Raw genomic sequence first — 23,302 nt, forward strand, 5'->3', positions numbered from 1 at the left:
TCTTCAAGGTGCTCACTTCGTGGGGTTCTGGATTCTTCCCCTCTAATATGTAAGCACTTCCAGCACTCATTTCTCCACCCCAGCAATGGGAGAGTATTTCAGTTTCCTCTGGGCTTAGATCATCACCTCCAAAGGAAGCCACTCCCAACCCAAGAGACCTCCCTCAAATGACACACTGGCAGCCTCCTTCAGACTGCCATGCCAACCTTCCATTAATCTCCACCAGCAGTGGATCTTATATAAGGCACCTAGTGGCTTCTCATTATATGAAATATAAAAAAAAAAAAACATAGGGAACAAAAACCCCACAATTCTATTGTCTATCAATAAATCCTACTGACATTACTTTTATGGCCTTCTAGACTAGTGTGTCTGGATGTCTGTGAATATATATTTGGTTATTACATCTGAAATGTCAATGCATTTCTATCCCGTAGCTTTTAAAATTTGAGGGCAGCTTATATATGAGCATAATGTTTTGTTTATTTGTTTTCAGTCCTGGTGATCAAATCCATGTCCCCACAATGATAAGCAGCACTCTACCACCAAGCCAACCCTTAGACATTGAATATAATGTCTTGAAATCAATTTTTCATTTAGCTATAGATTGTGATGACTTCTCTGAGCCTTTAAGCAGTCTCCTAAGCTGTGCATTTGATGGTAGAACACTACCATATAGAATATCAATATTGTATTGATAATAAAAATACAATAACTTGCTTGTCTGAAATACCCTACTATTTGATACTTAGGCAGCTTCCAATATCTCCACTTCCAAATAATATGTAATAACATTTTGTTTATATCTCCAATCATTTCCTTGGGGGTGAGTTTCCTAGATGTAAAATTGCTGAGCCAAACAGCAAGGCAATATTTTAATGGCTCAGGAAATTTAATGAAAAAAAAAAAAAAACTCTTCAGAATGGTGGTGCTCATCTGTGCTCGGCTCAGGTAAAACAACTGACCCAATGGTTCCATCATGCTGGAGGGCAAGAACACACTGAGCTGCATTCACTGAGTTACAGTGTAAGTCAGTGAACTCCGGTGTTGGTGGTCTTTGGACAAAGAGTATGAGAATTAAAATTTGGGGGTTGTGCTTCTGGCTAAGAGGCAGAGGATCCATTTGAGCTTGGATTATACACCCTACATTCCTGCATCCCTGACCTGCGTTAATGATACTACTCCATATTCAAAACAAACAATGGTGAACAATTAAGTTCTGGCTAACCTCAGTGTGTGGGGGTGGTGGTACTTGGGAGTGGTTTTGGAAGACGGGGTTTGACAGGTTAACAAAATATGCATGCATGTGAAGTTGCATGTATGACTCGGTCATGAACAGCATAAGAAACCGTGGGTTCTCACTGCCTCATCTCTCCTGTGGAGCATATTTGCTGTTGGAAAGGAAACCTTTGCAGAAATGTTTGTGTGTCAACAACCCCTTCAGCAGCATGCAGTGGGCATGGGCCCCATTTATGCATGTGTATATTACACATATATTTGACAATTTAAAAAGCTAAATATTACAGTTTTGATTTTAATTTGATTTTCTAGGGAGCTGAATACTTTTTATGTATCTGAATCATGATGTTTTTCATTTGTGCATTTTCGGCTCATGTTTTTTCATTCAAGACTCACTTCTAAATTCGTAAGGCCCTTTCATGTGCATTCTGAGTCCCCTTCAATTTTCACTTTTACCCCTTTTGTTTTCCTTCAGTGCCTTAGAAGAGATAGAGAAATATTTAGGACTTAAAACCATATGGCACCGAATTCTGTGTGGTTAAGACCTGTCTACCTAAATATTCAGGAGTTATTTATTGGCCTACATTTCCTTCTTTTATTACTTTCCCTTTTCACGCCACTTATTTAATTGTGGAACTTATGCTCTGTCATTACCAGCTAGATTTACCCTTCTCTTGCCTTCTTATTAAACTATCATTTCCACATGCCTAAAGAGTGTGCATGTTCATTTTGTATCCATTACAGAGCGAGCACATTGAAGCTATCCAATACAGTTTTATTAAGCTGAAACAAATCCCAGTGTTTGCACTCAGTAACACATTTAAGGCGCTGTCTGTAATTTTTCATTATGCCCCATGCAAGGGATTGTTTTTTCTGCATCTGCACTGGTGCCTGATGAAAGGAGACACTGGTGTCCAGCATCTAGGCCCTGCATTCTCATTCAGGAATGGTGGAGACTGGAATGGATTGCTGGAGGAGAGGGGCAGTCTTAGAGGAAGAATTGGGGCACAACTGGTCATTGGACTACTTGGTACCCAACTCTACTCTTGTAGGCCTGAATTCAGCATAGCACGGGCTCTGTGATTCAATATCTAGATGGGAAATGCATCACTAGTGATGAGGTTTCTGAGTTAGAATGGGTACGTCTGCAGCCGTCAGCATTAGACTCCAGCTGGGGCTTCATTAGCAACCTCTGACAAGGGCAAGGGACTCTGAATTTAAATCACAAACTTTAAAAAGAAGATCAATATTCTAGAGGACTCCTGGGCTAGAAAACCAAGGCTGTCTATGTTAAGCCCATTACTGAATTTCTGAGAGATTAAAAACAAAAGCTGAAGATGCCCCACAGCACAGCTGGAGGAAGCTGGTTCTTTGAAGACACACACACACACACTCACTCTGGAGGACTAATAAGACTTTTTGGAGCACAAAAGCAGTACATCTGAAGGTCTGTGTGATTAATAACTACTGTGATTCTAAGAGGAGAAAAAGAACATGCTGAAAATACACATGAGGAGGAAAAACAAAGAGGGAAAGAGAAAAGTTGGATGACGATTGTACCAACGTGAAGTCAAGATCTAGTGTAAAGCCTTCAGCAAGGGCAGAGCAGACTCTGCTGGCATGGTGAAGGGAGTCATCAGAGGGCTTCCAGAAAGAGAAGAAGGCACACAGTGAGGCCAGGCTGCTTCCCTGAAGCTGTGCAGAGGTAGCCCTGTAGACGTTTTCTAGTCCCCAAGCACAGGCGAGATGGTGGATGGATGGATGGATGGATGGATGGATGGATGGATGGATGGATGGATGTTAAACAAAGTGGAAAATCACAAGGAATGCAGCCTCTGACCAAGGACCACGAGGTGTGGACCTGGCCCTAGCATTGGACCTTAGTGAGAGGTAGGCAGGGATGCTCACAGTGACTTGCTCATGTGGCAGGAAGAGCTGGTTGAGGACAGAGGCAGGGGGGGAGAGTGTGACAGGTATGGACTGCCTCTGTGATGGGTTCTGCTGTGAGCAGGAGCAGAGAAATGGGGGTGGTGGATGAAAAGGAAGACTGGGCCAAGAAACAGCTTATTCTATTTTTGACAATTGAAAATGTTCACGTGCTGATACATATGACCCAGAAATTAGTGATGGGGTAAAGTGTGAGGAGGAAGGGAAGGGGGAGTAATTACAGGAAGAAGGAAGGTTACTAAGGAGGTAAAAAGGAGTGGGACCCCACGACAGGAGGAGTAACTGGCCTTCAGAAGAAACAAGGAGATTCTTGAGCTGAAATATGAAGGCTGATGGGACTTTATGCACGGGATGCATGAGGCAGGTGGGTTCAGGTAGGCTCCATGTGCACAGGAGGTGAGTGTGAGCATTCTCTTCTAGTCACTTTTATTATCTCAGGAAAACAAGATTTGCGTTCTCGAGCTGTAACTGAAGACAGGGCAGGACCGTCAGAATTTCAGGCCACGTTTAGGGTCTACCCGATTTGTCTGTCCACAGATAGGAAGCAACACTAGCCATCATGTTTGGGGGACTTTCTTTAACAATCGGGAGAGGGATGAAGAGGAGGCAGTGTGGCTTAACTAGAGTTGTATTTGGTACCACAGACACACTGGCAGTAGAGTTCGGGAAGCCTGGGTCAGGATAACTATCTGTGAACCAAGAAGACACGGCAGGGAAAGGGATATGGGATTTGTATGATACAGCATCTGGCCCATAAATGGAAGTCTTGATGGAGTAAAGAACAGCCAGAGGTTGAGAGGCTACCGGAAGGGGGAAATGGACCTGTGAGTCACAGAGATATTTGTAAATCAGACTCCGAAAGTGAGTTCATCACTGACAGTAGACATGGTGGGCAAGAGTACGTGTTTGAGGGTCTGGGCATGTAGACAAGGTCACAGGAGCCAAAGAGGCCAGGGAACACACAGATCAGGGCTAGATGTCAGGAAGAAGACCGCCCAGGTGCTGAATGAGGGGAGGTGACTGGGCATCAGTAGGCATTGTCAAGGAGAGAGCAGGGCCGTGAAAATAGAGAGCCCATGCTTCAGAATGACTGGATCTTCTGAAGGATAGCGGGGAGTGGGTTGGAGAGATGGCTCTGTGGTTAAGAGCACTGACTGCTCTTGCAGGTGACCTGGATTTGGTTTACAGCACCCACATGGTGGCTCACAACCACTTGTAACCCCAGTTCTAAGGGATCTGATGTCCTCTACTAGCCTTTACGGGTACCAGGCACATGCACAGTATACGTACATTACATTACATACATACATACATACATACATACATACATACATACATGCAACACACTTATATACATAAAACAAAAACAAATACATCTTTTAAAAGGGAGAAATGGCTTCAATATGCCATTGTGGTGAGGGTGAGGATAAGGAGCCTGTCCCTCTCTGAGCTCTGGGGTTCATGGGATGGGTGGGGGAAGGAAAACAGCTTCCTTCAACTCAGGTGGCAGCCATGCTTCAGTCAGAATTTAGCAGTGAAGACCCAGAACCTTGGGCAGGACGGAAGGACCCTGGAAGGCACCAGAGTGTCAACTCAGACTGGACAATATAAAGGGCTAGATAGGAGGCACACTGTGTGAGTGTAAGTTATCTGGGCGTGCTGGTGATTATTGTTAGTAATTGACTACATAGTACAAGTACGCATAGTAATATTTAAGTTTTGAAATATATGTGTACTTGGAAAAGGTGTGTGTGTGTGTGTGTGTGTGTGTGTGTGTGTGTGTGTGTGTGTGTGTGTGTGTGTGTGTGTGTGTGTGTGTAGATGGGGGTCCTGGTGCCTCTTTTATGATCTCAAATCTCTGTGTTGCTGTGATTATAAACAGGTACAGTAAATGAGAATGTGGAAGTAAATCCAATTCGGCCTGAGCTGAGCCCTGTGTTCTACTGCCCCCTATGGTCACTGGTAAAACTGCAGCTGTAGCACACTACCAGCAGCCATCTTGACCCTCATTGATAGATAACAGTGGCAGACTTCTAGCTTAATGGAACTGTTCTGGGTTGAGGTGAAGAATCTGGTCAAAATACGTAGCATGAAATTCTCAAAGAACTAATTTAAAAACTCTAGGAAAAAAGACAGTGACTTGGAATAACTGATTGAGACCTCCCCGACAAACACACTGGGAAAGAAAAGCCACGAAGAGGACCTAAGGAAGAGATTGCACACTCACACGTGGTGCACAGCGTCCTCAAAGAGAACCAGATCCATCACGGCATTGACTTCATTGTGGCTCTCCAGGGCTTCCACCAGAGTCTGGCTCAGAAGTTCCCATGATTGCACGGGCATGTATTTGGGCTCACCAATGCCATTTGCAAAGTGACAATACATGTTCAGGCTTTGGGTCTTCTGCAGCATCTCTTCAATATCCTGGTGAGAGGACACAGGGGTGAGGCTCTTCTATGCTCTCGTCTGGTACCACATATGGTGGAGACCCTAACCTGACTGCTTTCTCTACATGCTCCATGGAAAGTCATCATCGGAGCTACTTCCTCTTTGAGACTTCCCTAGGAGGTGGACTTTTACCCTGGGTTTACCAAATCCAGGAACTCATAAACCTTGCTTGTTAATCCTTACAGATTAATGGTGGGAAGTGGAGAATGGGAGGAATCCACCTTTAAAGCACTGTAAGAATATTTTTGTTTTCAAAAGAGTGGATGAGGACACAGGTGGAATTCTCTAAGCAGGAGCTTCTTTGGCAATGTTGGATACAAGGGTTCACAGCCCAGTGGCCTCGCTTACTCGACATTCATTTCAATGGTTCTTATTCTCCAACCTACAACATGATCATAAAGCATGTCTCCTGTGAAGTTGGCTCCACCCATAGAGAGGACTTGGTTTTTGAAGAATATTCTAGTAACTCCTATCCTTAGTTTGCTGGTCTCGATATATGATTGTTCATAATATGAAAACATTTAGAGTGGAGTGCACTGTTTATAAAACTTTCATAAGGGCCAGGCAGTGGTGGCGCACGCCTTTAATCCCAGCACTCAGGAGGCAGAAGCAGGCGGATCTCTGTGAGTTCGAGGACAGCCTGATCTACAGAGTGAGTTCCAGGACAGACACCAAAGCTACACAGAGAAACCCTGTCTCGAACAAACAAACAAACAAACAAACAAACAAACAAACAAACAAAAAACCAACCAACCAACAAACAAACAAACAAAACCCCCAAAAACCAAAACCAAAAAACTTTCATAAGGATTCTGTCTTACCATTTGTCAAATCTTACCCCAGGACAAATTATTACCATATTGTATAATGACTAGTACAATTGGGTTAATTAAACAGATACAACTCTTCATCTCTTCATTATCAACACATTCTCTAAGTACTTTGGAGGCTGCTATTGTTAGTTTACATTAGAGGGCACAGTAGCAAATTATTTGCTTGTCAAAATCTAGATACCCAAGACTTCACGTGGGAAGCAATATTATACAAGTGGATGTGTCCCAGGAAGGCTTTCTAAAATTCAGACTAGGAAATCCTTATGGGAAACAGATGACCAGTAGGGGCCACTGCCAGGACCAAGTCACAACAGTGTTAGCCTTATAAGCTTTCTGGGCAAGAGCCACCAAACACAATGGAGAGAAAGTGAGCAGGGCAAACCACACACAGAGAAACCAGGCATGCTGTCTGAGCATAAGAAAGGGGGCTGGACTGATGACTATCAGATTTGCCCTGACTTTTGAGGGTCTTTTCAGGCCCATAAAAAAAAAAAAAAAAAAAAAAAAAACCCTAACCTATTCTAGCTTTGTTAATTGTAACAACAATTGCCCAGACAGCTGGGTAGGTTGAATGAAGCAAAAGAGCTGCTTTTTCTAGTTTAAGAAGATATAACAGGGGTCTGTGCTGGCTAGTTTTATGTCACCTTGACACAAGCTAAAGTCATCAGAGAGGAGGGAGTCTCAGTTGAGAAAACTCCTCTATAAGATTAGACTATAGGCAAGCCTGTAAGGAATTTTCTTAATTAGTGATTGATGTGGGAAGAGCCCAGGCTGTTGGAGGTGGGGCCACTCCTGGACCAGTGGTCCTGGGTTCTATAATAAAGCAGACTGAGCAAACCATGGAGAGCAAGCCAAAAAGCAGCACCCCTCCATGGCCTCTGCGTCAGCTTCTGCCTCCAAGTTCCTGCCCTGCTCACGTTCCTGCCCTCACTGCTTTTGATGATTAACTATAACGTGAAACTGTAAATGAAATAAACCCTTTTCTTCCCAAGTTGCTTCTTGGACATGATGTTTCATCACAGTAATAGTTACTCTAAGACAGGTTTGGAGAAACGACTCAGTGGTTAAGAGCACCGGATGCCCTTCAAGAGGACCCAGGTTTGATTCCAAGCACCCACATGGTGGCTCACCACCCTCTGTAACATCAGTTTCAGGGGATCCAATGCCCTCTTTCAGCCTCCATGGGCACCAGGCATATACATGGTACACAGACATATGGACAGGCAGAACACCCATACACTTAAAATAAAAATAAAATAAATAAGAAAGCACAGGAAAGGAGTGCAGAAACACATTGGCCCATCTTGAGAACAAGCTAACATACTGGTTTGATCCTGATGGGTGTCGATTTACACTAAGGATCTATCAGGAGAGAAAGAAAAGTGCAGTTTTGAAAAGCCTCGTCTACAAAGATTCTTTGATGAACAAAACAAATCTCCAGTTTAGTGATCAGAGCCATGTTGTGTAGAAGGGAGAGAGGAAGCCACCCAATATGGTGAATCAAAGCATACTTAACAGTGACACTATGTCACCCGGAGCTACAAGTCAGGGAACTTGAGGCTTTAAAAACAGGGCTGAATCACTTTGTGATGAATCTGGCAACATTGTCCTGATCCCAGAGCTAGGATACGTGCAGGCAAGGGGATTCAGCTGTCTTCCCAGGTGTTCTCAGAATAATGGCCGTGTGAACTATATTTTGATCTCTGATCAAATGATGTGTGCCTTTTATTCAAACCCACACAAGGAGCTCTACTCCAAACACAGAGTATTGACTTTAAAGTTCTAGCTCAGATCAACTCATAAAAAGAAAGCTTATCTGCAAATTTAACTTACAAGTACACAAATTGGCTTACTCTGCAGTACTCATAGTGGGGCATCTAAGACGGGAGAGACCTGAACATCAGGCTCCAGGATGCAGGAAGTAGAAGTAAGGGTGTTTACCTTGAAAGCTTAATAGGTTCTTTCAGGCACCAGGAAGGTGGCCATTTAGACATGAGCTCTTGACAAAAGCAAATGAGTGTTAGGGTGCAATGTATTTGCAAAATGGTGTGTGAATTAGGATGATTCCAGATGTGACATCCTCAGAGGGTCTTACCAGAAGAAAATATGGATCTGACACAGAGTGGGTGCTGCAGTGTGGATGTGGGTTGCTCCCCAAAGGTTTACATGTTAGCAGCTAGATCCCTAGTTGGCTATGTGATAGACACTGGTCTCTTTAAAAGGTGGGGCCAGACAGAAGGTGATTAGGTCACCGCAGACACTGCCCTCTGAAGCTAATGATTCTAATCTTGGGCAATGTGCTGTCAACTCTTCCAGGAGTGCGTTATTATTGAAAAGTGAGCCTAATTCATCAATCTCATCTCCTTTCAGCACCCTGTCTCTTCTACCGCTGCACCTGCCATTGCCATGAGTTCCCTCACAGAGGCCAAACCATAGGGCCACCCCATCTTAGACTTTCAGCTTCCAGACCTATGCTCCAAATAGATCTAAGTCTAAATTACCCAGCTTAAGGTATTTTGTTAAAACAACAGAAGACAGACTAATTCATTGAGTATAGAGAGAGCATAGTGTATTGACAGACAGGGTTTGATTATTTTTAATTCAAAAGAGGATAGAAAACATGGGGCTCTGCTTGAAGGTTCCATGTTAGCTGCAGGGTAATTTTGACACTGGGAATGTCAGTGTTCTGGTATCCAAGGCACATTCTCTGTTCTAGTCATTCTATGAGTTAGGAGCTCTTAACAAAAGCAAATGAGTTCTAGGGTGCAATGTATTTGCAAAATGGTGTGTGAATTAGGATGATTCCAGACTTCTGGGTTTAAGTGTTAAATGCACCATGAATTTCCAAGAGAGGGGTATCATATGAAGCCCTTCCTCACTCTTTCCATCAAGATGTGTTTCCAACTGTTTAGAAGAGCACATTTTGAGGATCATAGTCACAAAACTATGGTGTAGCAGAAAAGGGGGTCACATGGTGGCACGTGCTTGCGATCCCATCTGTCAGGAGGTGGGAGGCAGGAAAATCGAGAGTTCAAGGCTAGCCTAGGCTACATAGAGACTTGGATACACAGTGAATTCAAGAACAGTTCAGCTATATAGCAAAGCTCTATTTCATAGTAAAGGAAGGAGGAGGGGAGAAAGGAAGGGGGAGGAGGAGGAGGAGCTGATGAGATCACAAGTAGTTCTTCTCTCTGATTTCTGGACAAGGAAATATATGAAGTCATTAGTGTAAACATCTAGAGTCCGAAATCATTCTAAATGTTGTTTCAGAATTGCTCCATATTTCCAGTTATTAACACTTTCAAAATGGTGACCATGGGAGAGCTGAGAGCTCACAGTATCAGGATGCTGCACACCATCAGAGATGTCACCTGTGGAGCTCTGAGGGGCCTCAGTATCACATGTGCCTGTGGATTAGATACTCTCTAGGAATCCGTTCAATGTGAGATCTCTGAATAATCTACATCTTGCCCTTCATTTTTTGACCAGGCAAATCATGATAGAATTTCCTTTTTCAGCCCAATCTCTGGCATCCCCCAATTTAGTAGATTAGATTGATTTGGGTGATCATCTGCATGTTCATCATTATTTAGTTATTTTTAAACATAAAAACACCACAAGCAACACTTACATCAAAATTTTTCTTGAGGAAGTCCATTTGGATTTTGTCAAAAAGATCGAGATCCTTTTCTTCCACCATCTTATCCCGATAAACTCGATTTGATTCATGCAGATAGAGTTTTACTAGATCCTGTGTGGACTTCACACATTCGATGGAGGAGAAGAGAATGCCCTGCCAGGAGAGCAGACAACAGATAACGTTAGCAACAGCTCAGAAGGACAGCATCTAAAAGAACTTTCTAGAACAGTGGTTCTCAACCTTCCTCATGCTGTGATCCTTTAATACAGTTCCTCATGTTGTGGTGACCCCTAACCATAACATTATTTCGTTGCTACTTCATAACTGTAATTTTGCTGACTGTTATGAATCATGAGGTAAATATTTTTTGGAGATAGAGGTTTGCCAAAGAGATTGTGACCCACAGGTTGAGAAACACTGCTCTAGAGATGGTGCCTGGTGGTTACCTCACTAAAGAGTATGTTGCAATGGAGGGGAAATCTGCAATGCTCAGAAGGAGTTTGTGGGGAAAGGCATGTTATTTTTCAGTCCTACATGGTTCATTTTGAAAATTGATTTTGGCAACAACTGACTGCATAAAATCAGAATAATGACAGATGATAAGATGGGAATAGCTGGCCTTTGCAGATCAGCAACCAATGTGTTCATCTCTATTGGGTTCCCTTCTTAGGTGTTTCAGAGATGTGTTGATTCTTCAAGTCTCTGACACCTCTCTTTGCTATTATTAGCCAACACATGAACATCTGCTTTCAATGAAAAAGAAAATGGAGACAGACTTAACGACATCAATGGATCCTCTATTTAGCTTTAAATTCATCCTCTTGTTTATTTTCATTGCTTTCTTGTCTTGGAAGACAGGGGGCCACTTAATGGTTCCTTGTTATTCATACACAGCACAAACATCTGTTCATAACATTGCTACAGTCTACTCCTCATGATCATTCTCATCATTACCTCCCCTGACACCTAGTTTCCACTTTTAATTTTTTCTTTCTGATCCTGCACACTTTTTGTGCCTCCATTCTTCCTTGTTTACTTCCTATGCTTGTCTTTCATGATTCCATTCCTTAATGCCTTGGTTAAAGACTTTTGAGATGCTCTTCTGTTGAATAGTACCTGCTCTGATATACCTCACAGGGTCCTTTCTGTATAAATCTCCAATATAGACTCATTATCTCCTCAGATTATTTTTTCTCCAAGTTTGTTTATTGCAGCTCATGATAACTCTCACAGGAAAGCAGATGGATTTCATTATGATTACAGTTGATTTTTGTCATTGTATCACCAGTACGTAGCATGCTGCCTGGCATAGATTTGCAACAGACTCTCCCTTTGAAAGATATATTTAAAAGTTGCATATATGTGCATGTACCTGAATGTGAGTATATGGACATAAGCGTAGGTGCCCACAGTCCAGAGATGTCAGATCCCATAGATCTGGAGTTATGGAAGGCTATGAGCTACCTGACATGGGTGATGGAACCTGAACTCAGGAGCAATACATGCTTCTAACCACCGAGACATCTCTCTAGCCCCCCCTCCCCGGAATGAATTCTTATTGAAACAAAGAGTGGGCTAGCATTAAATTTTCTACACATTGTATAAGCCATAGCAAAAACCTTCATCAAGATTTCAGTTTTTAGTAATGGCTAACTGGCGGATCTTGGACCAACCCACTAAGATAAAAAAGAAAAGACAGAGAAGTTATTTAAAGCTCCCTGTTTTCAGTTGTTGACCAAGATAGTGAAGACTTGAGGGGATAAGAGAGAAGAGAGATGAGCCACAGAACTAATATTGACCTTTCCTCTTGAGACTTTTATCAAGTCACAAACAATGATGCAAGCAAGGAAAAGGAAAAGACAGAGATGGGGAGCTTAAGATGCTGCATGATCTTGACTTGTCTCATGGAGTGGGGGGAATGAAAACTAGGTGTAAGGATTACCAAGGGGGAGAATCATGCTTAAACCTCACAGGGAGGTTCCCAAATGGTTGTGCCAGGCTTACAGGGATGGAAGCCCAGCACCAGCCACTGCGGGCTTCATCTCACACAAGCAGAAGACTGCAACCTCCAAAGGCAAACATCATTGTCCAACCCTCCAAATTATCTGCACATGGTGAAGCCAATCAGAATTGCATATCAAACAAAAATCATGGGAAATATCAGGGCCAGATATACCAAATGAACCAAGAAGAAAAGAAAGAGAAGCCCAATTCACAGAAGGTCTAGGTATTGGGCTGAACAAATACAAACTTTTACAAAACAGTGATTGATAGGACATTGAGTAGATGATGAGTGAGAAAACTGTATCTTGAAAGAGGGAGAAAATAAAACAACAGAAATATACAAAAGTTTCACATAATACAAGAAGTGAGAGAAAGGAAAAAGAATGGAGGATACACATACAAGTAGTCTGGGTAGAATGGATCTCAAATGTTTTATTAGGTATAACAACATGAGCAGACGAACAGTATTATGGAAAGGCACAACTGCCAGGCTTGACTTCTAAAAGTCTTATATCCCCAAGCATAAGAATATAGAAAATCTGAGCACAAGAAAAAGGAAGTATTTCCTAACCATGGGTTCTCCATCTATGTGTTCAACAAACCTTAGATAAAAAATATTCAGGAAAGATTATATCTGTACCAAATATGTACATTTTTGGTTATTACTCCATTAACAACAAATAAAAACAACTACTTACAAATATTTGTTTTGTTTTAGGTATTCTGTGTAACCTAAATATTATTTGAAGTAGATGGGATGATGTGTGCAGCTTACATTGAGTACCATGGCATGGGTGGAGTTAGAACATTTTTGTATTATGATTGAGGCTTTGGCTCAACTTCCAGAATTGGAAAAAAGATAAAAATAACAACAAAGCTATTCTGATATTCCATATAAATGACCTGAACTTCTTCAGACTTTCATGTCTATGAAGGGTTCTGGGTCCAGTGTCCTGTAGACACGAATGGACAAGTAAAGTAACTGACTAAAGGAATATGGGTTAGCCATGCTATCATCAAATATGAAAAATAAACTGTAATCATAATGAAATCCATCTGCTTTCCTGTGAGAGTTAACTCTAAAGCAAGGGCTATTTGGGGAGGTAAAGAAGTACATTTAATATGTAAACAATGGTTCAGGAAGATGGGCTAATTATGAGTATACTCATATATACATGAAGAAAATAGAGTTGTTTAAATTCCTATGCATCTGTCAATGTAACTTCAAAGTGTAAAAAATGAATGGGACCCCCCCCACACAAAAAAAGGAGAAATGGATTTGTCTACACCACTTAGGAGATTTTCACAAATTTTTCTCAAAGTTTTACATAACATATAGATTTAAAAAATCAGTACCAATAAGAATGTATTAAAAATTACACGATTTAAAAACTTGTACTAATTGGGGGAAATACTGGAAGATGGCGGAGACAAGCAGACGCAGGTAGGCCTGTGGCAGCGGCCCGCGGAGGTAGATGGGTCCGGGGGCAGCGGCCGACAGGGACATTTAGGCCCAGCGGCAGCTGGCGGAGACATTCAGGCCCAGCGGCGGCCCACAGAGGTGGACAGGCCCTGAAGCAGAGATAAACAGACGGAGGTGGACGGACCCAGCGCCAGAGGCCAACAGAGACATTCAGGCCCAGCGGCAGCCCACAGAAGTAGACAGGCCACACAGCGGAGACAGGAGGACACAGGTCGGCGACTCGCGGAGGTGGAAGGACCCGGTGGCAGCGGCCGACAGGGACGTACAGGCCCGGTTGCAACCGGCAGAGACATACAGGCCCCGTGGCGGTTCACAGAGGTGGATGGGCCTGGCAGCAGTGACAAGCAGAGGTAGGTAGGCCCGCGGTGGCAGCCGGCAGAGACATACAGGCCCTTGCGCCGCTCGCAGAGGCAGACAGACCCAGCGGCAGCTGACAGGGACATACGGGCCCGGCAGCGGAGACAGGTGGACGTAGGTGGGCCTGTGGTGGCGGGCCACAGGGGTGGACAGGCCCGGGGACAGAGAGGGGCGGACGCAGCTTGGAACGGGGGCGCCCCTGACCCCAACACCTGGGGAAGAGGCTATCTCCGTGGGTCGGAACCAGGGCGAGTCTGGGCACTCTGTCTGGGGACAGCCCGGGGCCCAACTGCTGATCCTGTGAAACCCAACAACTTGGAGGTGTTGGTGAGACTACCCTGCTCAGCTGAAACCCATCTGGGAGAGGATTCAGATGCCTACAGTTTGAAGTCTGAAGAAACAAGATCAGCTGAGGAGTTGACAAATGAATAAAACGTGACCTGGGAACACAGAAGAAGGCGCTACCCAGCCACTAAACCAGATCACCAGAATCATAAGTATATAATTCACCAAATGAAATCAGCTGTCCCTGAAGAAACAGCCCAATAGCACCAATTTAACCAAGAACCCCTACTAAACCAAGACTAAAAATTAGAACAAGAGAGGCACTCTCAGACACAGACACCACCTGCACCGCACAGAGGAAAAGATGAGTAGACGCCAGTGCAAAAATACAGGCAACAACATAAAGACCTATATGGCAACATCAGAACCTAGTGATTCTACACCTGAAAGACCTAAACATACCATGAGAGAAGAAACAGAAGAAATCAACCCTAAAAATGACTTTAAGAAGATGATAGAGGCCCTTAAAGAAGAAATAAAACATTCCCTCAATGAGGAAATAAAAACTTTCCTTAAAGAGGAAATGAAAAACTACCTTAAAGAGGAAATAAAAACTTTCCTTAAAGTGGAAATGAAAAACTCTCTTAAAGAGGAAATAAAAATTTCCCTTAAAGAGGAAATGAAAAACTCCATTAAAGAGGAAATAAAAAACTCCCTTAAAGAAATGGAAGAAAAAACGAACAAAAAATGGGAAGAAATCAAATCAACCCAAGAAAAAGCAATTAAACAGATGAAAGAAACATTCCAAGATCTGAAAAATGAATTTGAGACAATAAAGAAAACACATGCTGAGGGAATGCTGGAAATAGAAATCCTGACAAAACGAACAGGAACTACAGAAACAAGCATAACCAACCGATTGCAAGAGATGGAACAGAGAATCTCTGACACTGAAGACACGATAGAGAAAATAGATTCGTCAGTCAAAGAAAACACTAAAGACAAAAAAGTCGTAACACAAAACATCCAGGAAATTTGGGACACCATGAAAAGACCAAACCTAAGAATAATAGGGATAGAAGAAGGAGAAGAATACCAACTCAAAGGCACAGAAAATATATTCAACAAAATCATAGAAGAAAACTTTCCTAACCTAAAGAAAGAAATACCTATGAAGATACAAGAAGCTTACAGAACACCGAATAGGCTGGATCCAAAAAAAAAGTCCCCTCGCCACATAATAATCAAAACACTAAACACACAGAACAAAGAAAAAATATTAAGAGCCGCAAAGGAAAAAGACCAAGTAACATATAAAGGTAAACCCATCAGAATAACACCAGACTACTCAATAGAGACTATGAAAGCTAGAAGATCATGGACAAATCTCATGCAGACACTAAGAGACCACGGATGCCAACCCAGACTATTATACCCAGCAAAACTCTTAATCACCATAGGCGGAGTAAACAAAATATTCCAGGATAAAACCAGATTTAATCAATACCTGTCTACAAACCCAGCCCTACAGAAAGCACTAGAAGGGAAAATTCAACCCAAAGAAGCCAAACACATCCATGAAAAATCAAGCAATAGATAATCCCACACCAACATAAACCACAGAAGAAACAAGCTGGTGTAGCTATCCTAATATCTAGAGAAAAAGGATGTTTCAAAAGAGAAGAAGTCTTGTGGCAATGCCTCAGTGGTCCAGGTAACTACCAGAACTCGGAAAATTTGGTTGAATTTGGGATTGACTGGGAGGCCAAAGATTTAAAAAGCAGAAGATTCTCTCAAGACACAAGTTGTGTGATAATAGTGTGTTTTGTGTGTGTGAATGAGAATTTGTAAATGTTGAATTCTAGGCTTCGACAATCATTGTCAGTGCAGATTAAGCTGCAAGTATTTATGCTTTAAAACTTAAATTATAAAGCTAGTTACGTCTTTCTAACAACTAGTTTTAATGTTTATGAGCATATTTTACCTACATTACCTTTTCAGGATGTTGAGAAAGACGCATCACAAGCAAAGGCTGGAGGCTGCGGGCTAGATGGTTTTGAGGAAGAGGTCTTGGTGGACTCTTTCATAGAGCAAAGGGAAGCAATGCCTTCTGGGAAATGAGCTAAGTTTTAATCTAGTCTTTAGGATTAGAAGTCAAAAACAAAAATATTAAGGAAAGGAAAACCTAATTGATCTTTGAAGCATTGTTATGTGGAATTGAGTGGGACTTTTGAGGCCTTTCTTCCAGAAAACAAGGACTTGGTTGTCAGGCCTATATTAGGCCTAAACCTTGGTGCCATGTAGTTGTACTTCAATCATTTCAATGGAAAGTGTCTTAGTGATTGGAACTTCTAGTGCAGTTTGGAGTTCTTCCATTTGAAAAATGTGATATTTGCATGGGATTGTTTGAATCTTGTTTTCTAGTCCCTCCCCATCACCACACTCATAGTCTGAAGGTAGATTTTTCTCTTGATAAAGGAACAAAAAAGGTGAACATCTTGTTTGTAAATAGGTATCTAGTAACTAGTGGTAAACTTGAAATGGTAGAATTCTTTAAAGCCTAATTCTAGGTAGCCTTAAGAAAATGTATCTTACTTATTTTTGAACCTGTATTCACCTTGTTTTTTTCAAATATCTTAAGTTATATTTTCTTTTTCAGAGCTGCTTCTTATTTGCGGCTACTTTTTTTTTTAATTGAGGCGTAATTTATAAAAGGGTATATTGTTTTGATGAGACTTTTTACAACTGTGGCTGGATGTCTTTCTTTAGTCTTCCAAGAAGGGCCATTTTACTTTTTTAGAGTTACCTTTTAAAGTCATGAGGTCAACAACTTGGACTACTATGCATGTAAGTGCTAATGCAAATTAAAGCCCAAGTTGACCTCCAGCAGCAGTTCATTGTATGTTGACAGTGAGAGAACACTTTGCCTGTTAGGATACTGTTACTCGTGGACTGAAATGCTGAAGAAACCCCTCCCCCTATTTTGTTTTTTGCAAAAATCAAGGTATATTCTAGGGTTTCCTGGTTGACCTCAACAGATAAACTGAGATGATAGTCTTAGTTCAGAACTGATCTGAATGTAGATTTACAGTCTTCGTGTACAGCTGGCTAAGTGAGATTGCTTTCACAGTTCTGCATGTATCCCATCGGCTCCCCATTAGTCACTGAACTCTTAAAACTGGTATTGTAACATTATCACAATGTTTTGCGCCAATTTTATAAACTTTACAGTGCAATATGTGTTCCTTTTCTGAGGCAAACCAAAGGTATATTTTTCAAGGTTCTGCTGCTATCAGCAGCGTTGATGGAGGATTCTTTATACATTTGTAATAGATAGAAATAAACCAGAAAAAAAAGAAGAAGAAAAAAGTGGTGGACGAAAAGGTGAACACTGTAAGAATAGTCAAAAGGGCTGAGAGTTGCAAATGCCAAGAATGGCTTTGCATAGTAAATGGAATAGAACAGCTCTGAACTATAGCTTACTTTTCCTGGTTTGGTCTGACAGAATGATTGAATGCTTTTGTACAAAAATCAGAGCCTTAAAAACAAGGATTTGGTGAGATTGTAAAATGGTGTGCCACTTTGGCAAAACAGTTTGGTGGTTGGTCAAAATGCAAAACATTGTTACTCTGTTACTCAACAATTCTACCCTTAGGAATATATCCTCAAACTACTGAAAATGTGCACCTATGAAACATGTACATGAAGGTTTACAGCAGTGTGTTGCTAATAGTAAAAAAGTTAAAACAACTCAAATAGCTATCAAATACTGGAGAGAAATAAAATGTGGCTTATTCATACAATAGAATATTATTAAGACATAAAAATGAATGAGAAACTGACAGATTAAGCGACTTTGGTGAACCTTCATAATTTCATTTGTAGATTTTTCCATTTTTAATTTATAAATATATTTGGGGTTATAAATTATAAAAGTACTGCCTCCTGTCAACATTGTATACTTCTATTTGATGATTTCTGTGCCAAACATTATATGGAAATGTTTCCAAGTATTTTCTGTATTAACTGTGAATGAATAGAACAAAATAAATTGCCTGTGATGGAAAAAAAAAAAAAAAAAAAAAAAAAAAAAAAAAAAAAACTTGTACTAATTGATGTATTGATAAAACTATACCCAACATCTGAGAATACATTTCCTAAAGTGCATGTGGATTGAATTGTGGGAAACATGGCAAATCTCAAGGAATTTCCAAGGAATAAAATCATATGGGATTAAATAGTTATCATTGAAAAAAAAAGCCAAAAATCTTCTAAGTGTTTGAAGATGAGTGCTGCACTGAAGGCCATGAACACCACAAAAAGAGTCAAGAAGACATTACTCAGGTAAGAAGCCATGTCAAGAAGTGAGAAGGTAAACTAAAGAAATCCCACACTCAAGTTAAATAGGAAGATAACAAGTAAAAGAACAAATATTGTGGGAACCCAAATTACTTAGGGTCAGAGAATCTGAGCTTGCTTTACCCAGTGGGGCTGCATAATGAGATGGTTTTACCACGGGCATGTTTACCAGGTGTTTGGAAGGGTCTACACTTGGCTGTATGGTGTGCTTTGATCTTGCAATGGGGAGATCTTTTGCCTCTTCCCTTGGCATATTATAAAAAGCCCTTTTGAATAAAGCTCTGGGTGGCTGGGTATTGACCCAGGGCCTTCCCAAAGCTGTCCTGTGTCTCTGTATTTCTTATCATCTCTTTCTTTCTACTTAGTATTTACTCATTCCTCTCTCCTCCACCCAAGAACCCTTCAAAAGGTGGGAACAGTTTGGAGCTGGACTCCAGCAGACTTTTACTAAAATATTAGTAATACATATTTAAAAAAAATCAAAACACAACAGTCAATAAAGTCAAATGTTGGTATTTCTTTCCATTTAGGAAACCAAAACCGAAAAGGACTAGCAATTGGTAACTCCTTTGCAGAAGTGACAGAAGAGAAGGAATGTCACACATAACTGATACCCAGAATGACAGATAGAGGCCATAACATCAGACACAGCTGTGTCTGTGACCCCAAAGCCTTTCCAGATGCTACAAACATTAAGCCCACTGTGTAGGTGGGCCTCTACCAGCCAGCTGAAGTCTTTAGGAAAAAGATTTTCTTGGGAGAGCCACAATGGCCTGCAGACAGTCTTCAAAGACCCTATAAGGACAACAGGAAATTTTTGGTCTACTAAGTTGTTATATGATACTGTGTTAAATGTATGATACAAAATGCAGCAGTGTTACATGTATCAAACAAGTTAAATTCATAATTTCAACTTTTGGCAAAGAAAACTCTAGGTGGCTGTCAACACGCGAGGAAAGCACAATGCAATGTTTTATGAAATCTTCCAGAAGTGGAAAAAAAGGAAAATAAATTCTGAACTATTTTATTTAGATTTTATAACTTTAGGTTGGCAAGAAAGCAGATTTAGCAACACAAATGCAGAAATTATTTAGGTTAGCATAAAACAGTAAAAGGATATAGGTAGTAGCTAAGATACTCGAGGAATGCAAAGTTAACTTATGATTCAAAAGTAATTAATGCTGGGTGTGATGGTGCACGTCTTTAATCCCAGCACTCAGGAGGTAGAGGCAGGTGGATCTCTGTGAGTTTAAGGCCAGCCTGGTCTACAGAGCGAGATCCAGGACAGGCTCCAAAGCTACACAGAGAAACCCTGTCTCAACCCCCCACCCCCCAAAAAGTAATTAACATAATTTAGTACAGTATCAGATTAGGGAAGAAAAAAGGTTTTAATTATTTCAAGCAGAAAACAAATTTGTTTAGTTTTTCTACTTGGTTGTGTATAAAGTTCTTAATAAACTATGAAAAATCATCTTACCACAGCAAAGAGCACCCTCAGAAACCTATGGAAAACACTGTACTGGAAAAGGCTGTACCATTGTGCCCTGCCTTTAAGGTTTCCTTTAAATCCAACAACATGACTACAGAAATATTGGCTGGATTAGTAATATTGACTTCAATTTTATTGTTACAAAGTTAAGAACTAGGTCAAGGTAAGGTGTGGCATTAGAAGTCTGGATAACATTGAGAGGTAGAAGAAGAAGAAAAGAGTGAGGGAAAAGGAGAGTTGTGGGGGTGCTGGTGCATTTTAGTTCTTGAGCAAGGTGTGATTACAAGGTGTGGTCACTTGTGATAATTAACCAAGCCATATACTTGGGACCAGTGTGCGCTCTGTCTGTGTGCTATACTTTAATACAGTATAAAAAAAAGAAATTTCAAAAGAAAGAAATAAATGAGAGTAAATTCTTGTGGCCCTCCCCAGGTGTATACCTTGGCCTCTTTTTCCTCATTACCTCTCCTAGGTATTATCTGTAAATAAAGTGTGGAGGGTGGGATAAAATATCACCCAGGAATTTTGACTTCTGGGCTTGTGCACTTGACCATGAGGGCCATTATCTCTTGACCTTTGTCCTGTTACAGTCACAGTCACACTAACTAGCAATTAAATACTCAGCAACTGTGAGCCTGTCAAGTGCAAACTGTGCAAACTGCCTTAATTTGTTATGTGCAGACCTGAGAGGGGAAAATTGGCTCATGATTTCTGCTACCATGGCCCACTAAACTCGACTGCAATTTGGAGGGAAGTACATACAAAGTTTGAAATGAGCTGGGTTCTGTATGAAGGATATGTCTCCTATCGACTGTTCAATCAGCCCCCTAATTTCTTGCATCAGGACTTCAGACAAGCTGTTGAGGAAGGAAGAAAACAGGAGGCAGTGGTCAAGTTCTGAACTTGAAGCTGGCTTCTGGGGTGTGGGTGGGGCATGGGCAGAGCTGTGCCGCTGGAGTTGAAGGGAGGCAGCACTCCAATGGGGTGGTGTACTCGCCATTGCTATGGTGACTTGCTGACAGCTGTCAGGGTGCCAAGAGTCCAGCCTGAGATACAGAGTCCAAGGAGTTGCCACTCAGGTTGCTTGAATTAGTCAAAGACAGGCCAGGAAAACAAGAGACTTGGCATCCATTCTGGCTTTTCTCACCTTTATGGTTCTTCCTTAACACGGCATCCATTACACAAAATGAGGTTGGAATAAAATACTCCCTTTCTGAAGGCATTGTGTGGCTCTAAATTACCTACACAGGAGGGTTGAACATTCTAGCTGGGGCCTCACATGCTGCTGATTACCGGTTCTGTGATCATGTTCAAGGAACCTCACCACTGTGTCATTTTTTAATTGAAATAGAGACATTCCTGTTGACCCATAGGGCACTGGTTTCAAGACTCCCTTGAGCATCATAATCCATGGACACTCAGGTATTTCTGTAAAATATAGCAATATAAGCATATAGCCTATGCAGATTCTTCTGTATACTTTCAACCACTTCTAAATTATGTACAACATCTAATGAAGCTGATAGGGTAAATAGTTTATACATTCTACTATTAGTGGAATAATGATCAGAAAGAAAATAATCTGTTCTGTATAGATCCCAAGTCCTCAAAGTATTTTCAATCCACAGTTGGTTGACTTTAGCTTTGTGGAACTCAAGGTTAAAGAAGGCTGACTCTAGTCAGTGTTTTATCTTCTATGGCTGTTGAGAGGATTAAATGAATTAATAGGTGTAAAGGGTTAGTGCTGTGCTCAGCAAATATTATAAACTAAAGCCAAACCTTTGTAGCTGCAAAGTTTCTCCGGTCCCACCTGGCCCTGCAATCCCGTAGCTGCTTATAAAATAATCATTCAGAGGCTTATATTAATTACCAACTGTATGGCCTATGGCAGGCTTCTTGCCAGCTAGCTCTTCCATCTCAAATTAACCCATCTCTATTTATCTATGTAGCTCCACATGTTCAATGCCTTTACCTGTGTCCCATTACATGTTGCTCCTTGGATGGCAGTTTGGTGTCTCCCCCCTTTCTCCTTTCTTCTCTCATTATCTCTCTTGGATTTTCCTGTAAGCTTTCTTACCATAGGCCAAAACAGCTTTATGTACTAACCAATGGGAACAGCATATATTCACAGCATACAGAAAGACACCCCACAGCAAACCTTTCACAAGGGCCTCTTCAGGTCTCAAATTATATTGTGGTCTCATCTCTTACCTCTCCACTACCCACGACTGCTCCCACCCAGCTGACCTAGGCTAATACCATTTTGTGCTTTCTGTCTCCCTGAGCATTCATGCCCTCCATCTGCTAGCCAGTGACTTCTCCAAATCTCTACCAAATGGAGGTGATACCATCTGGTTTAGTTAGGGTTTCTATTGTTGTGGTAAAACTCCATGATCAAAAGCAACTTGGGGAGGAAAGGGTTTATTTCACCATATAGCTTCCCTGAGGGAGTCAGGACAGTGACTCAAGGCAGGAGCCAGGAGACAGGAACTAATAAGGAGGCCATGGAGGAGTGCTGCTGCAGGATTGATCCCCATGGCTTCTTGAGCTTGCTTTCTTATTACAACCAAGGAGCATCTGATCAGGGATGGCACTGGCTACACACATCAATTATTAATCAAGAAAATGCCTCACAGACTTGAACACAGGCTAATTTTTGGAGGAATTTTCTCAATTAAAGATTCCCTCTTCCCATATATGTCTAGGTTTGTGTCAACTGGATAAAATCAACCAAAACAACATCTATTGCAAAGTATTGAGCTGAGGAGTAAGTGTTAAGATGTCTAGATGACAAGGCAAATGTCCAGGCAGGGACTGAAGCAAGATTGCTTCTGGTCAAGGGTGGTTGACCAGTTCTCCTTTAGCACTGCCATTGAGGAGCAATGTGAATTTGATCAAACATTTTATCTATTGTGATTCATTTAGGAAACATAGATAGTAATACCCAGACTCCATCACATTTCAGTGAGTTTAAGCATGGGTCTATGATATAAGCAATCTCTCTTTCAATTAGTGTTTAAAGTATGAGAGCTAATTATGAGTAAGCACAGACTTTGACATGCTCTGCAATCCTCAGCACCATAATCTTTACAGGGTAGTGGGTTTTTTGCTTTTGCTATTTTTGAGATAGGATCTAACTATATAACCTAGTCTGATCTCCAACTGGCTGTAACAGGAGGATCTCAAGTTGAAGATCAGACTAGACTGTATCTGAAACA

At 41.4% G+C, this 23,302-nt stretch overlaps 1 protein-coding gene across 2 annotated transcripts in view; it reads right to left on the reverse strand.

Moving 5' to 3' along the window:
* Dnah9 (dynein axonemal heavy chain 9) overlaps window positions 1-23,302 on the reverse strand; it is a 356,165-nt gene that overhangs the window by 160,791 nt on the left and 172,072 nt on the right. For both annotated transcript variants that reach the window (XM_006973518.4, XM_076542621.1), the window contains 2 exons: window positions 10,099-10,260; window positions 5,414-5,610 (listed from right to left, as the gene is read on the reverse strand). In XM_006973518.4, coding sequence (XP_006973580.1) covers window positions 5,414-5,610; window positions 10,099-10,260 — 359 coding nt within the window. The remainder of the gene's footprint in view (window positions 1-5,413; window positions 5,611-10,098; window positions 10,261-23,302) is intronic.

The sequence above is a fragment of the Peromyscus maniculatus genome, chromosome 8 (assembly GCF_049852395.1).
Source record: "Peromyscus maniculatus bairdii isolate BWxNUB_F1_BW_parent chromosome 8, HU_Pman_BW_mat_3.1, whole genome shotgun sequence".
NCBI lineage: Eukaryota > Metazoa > Chordata > Mammalia > Rodentia > Cricetidae > Peromyscus > Peromyscus maniculatus.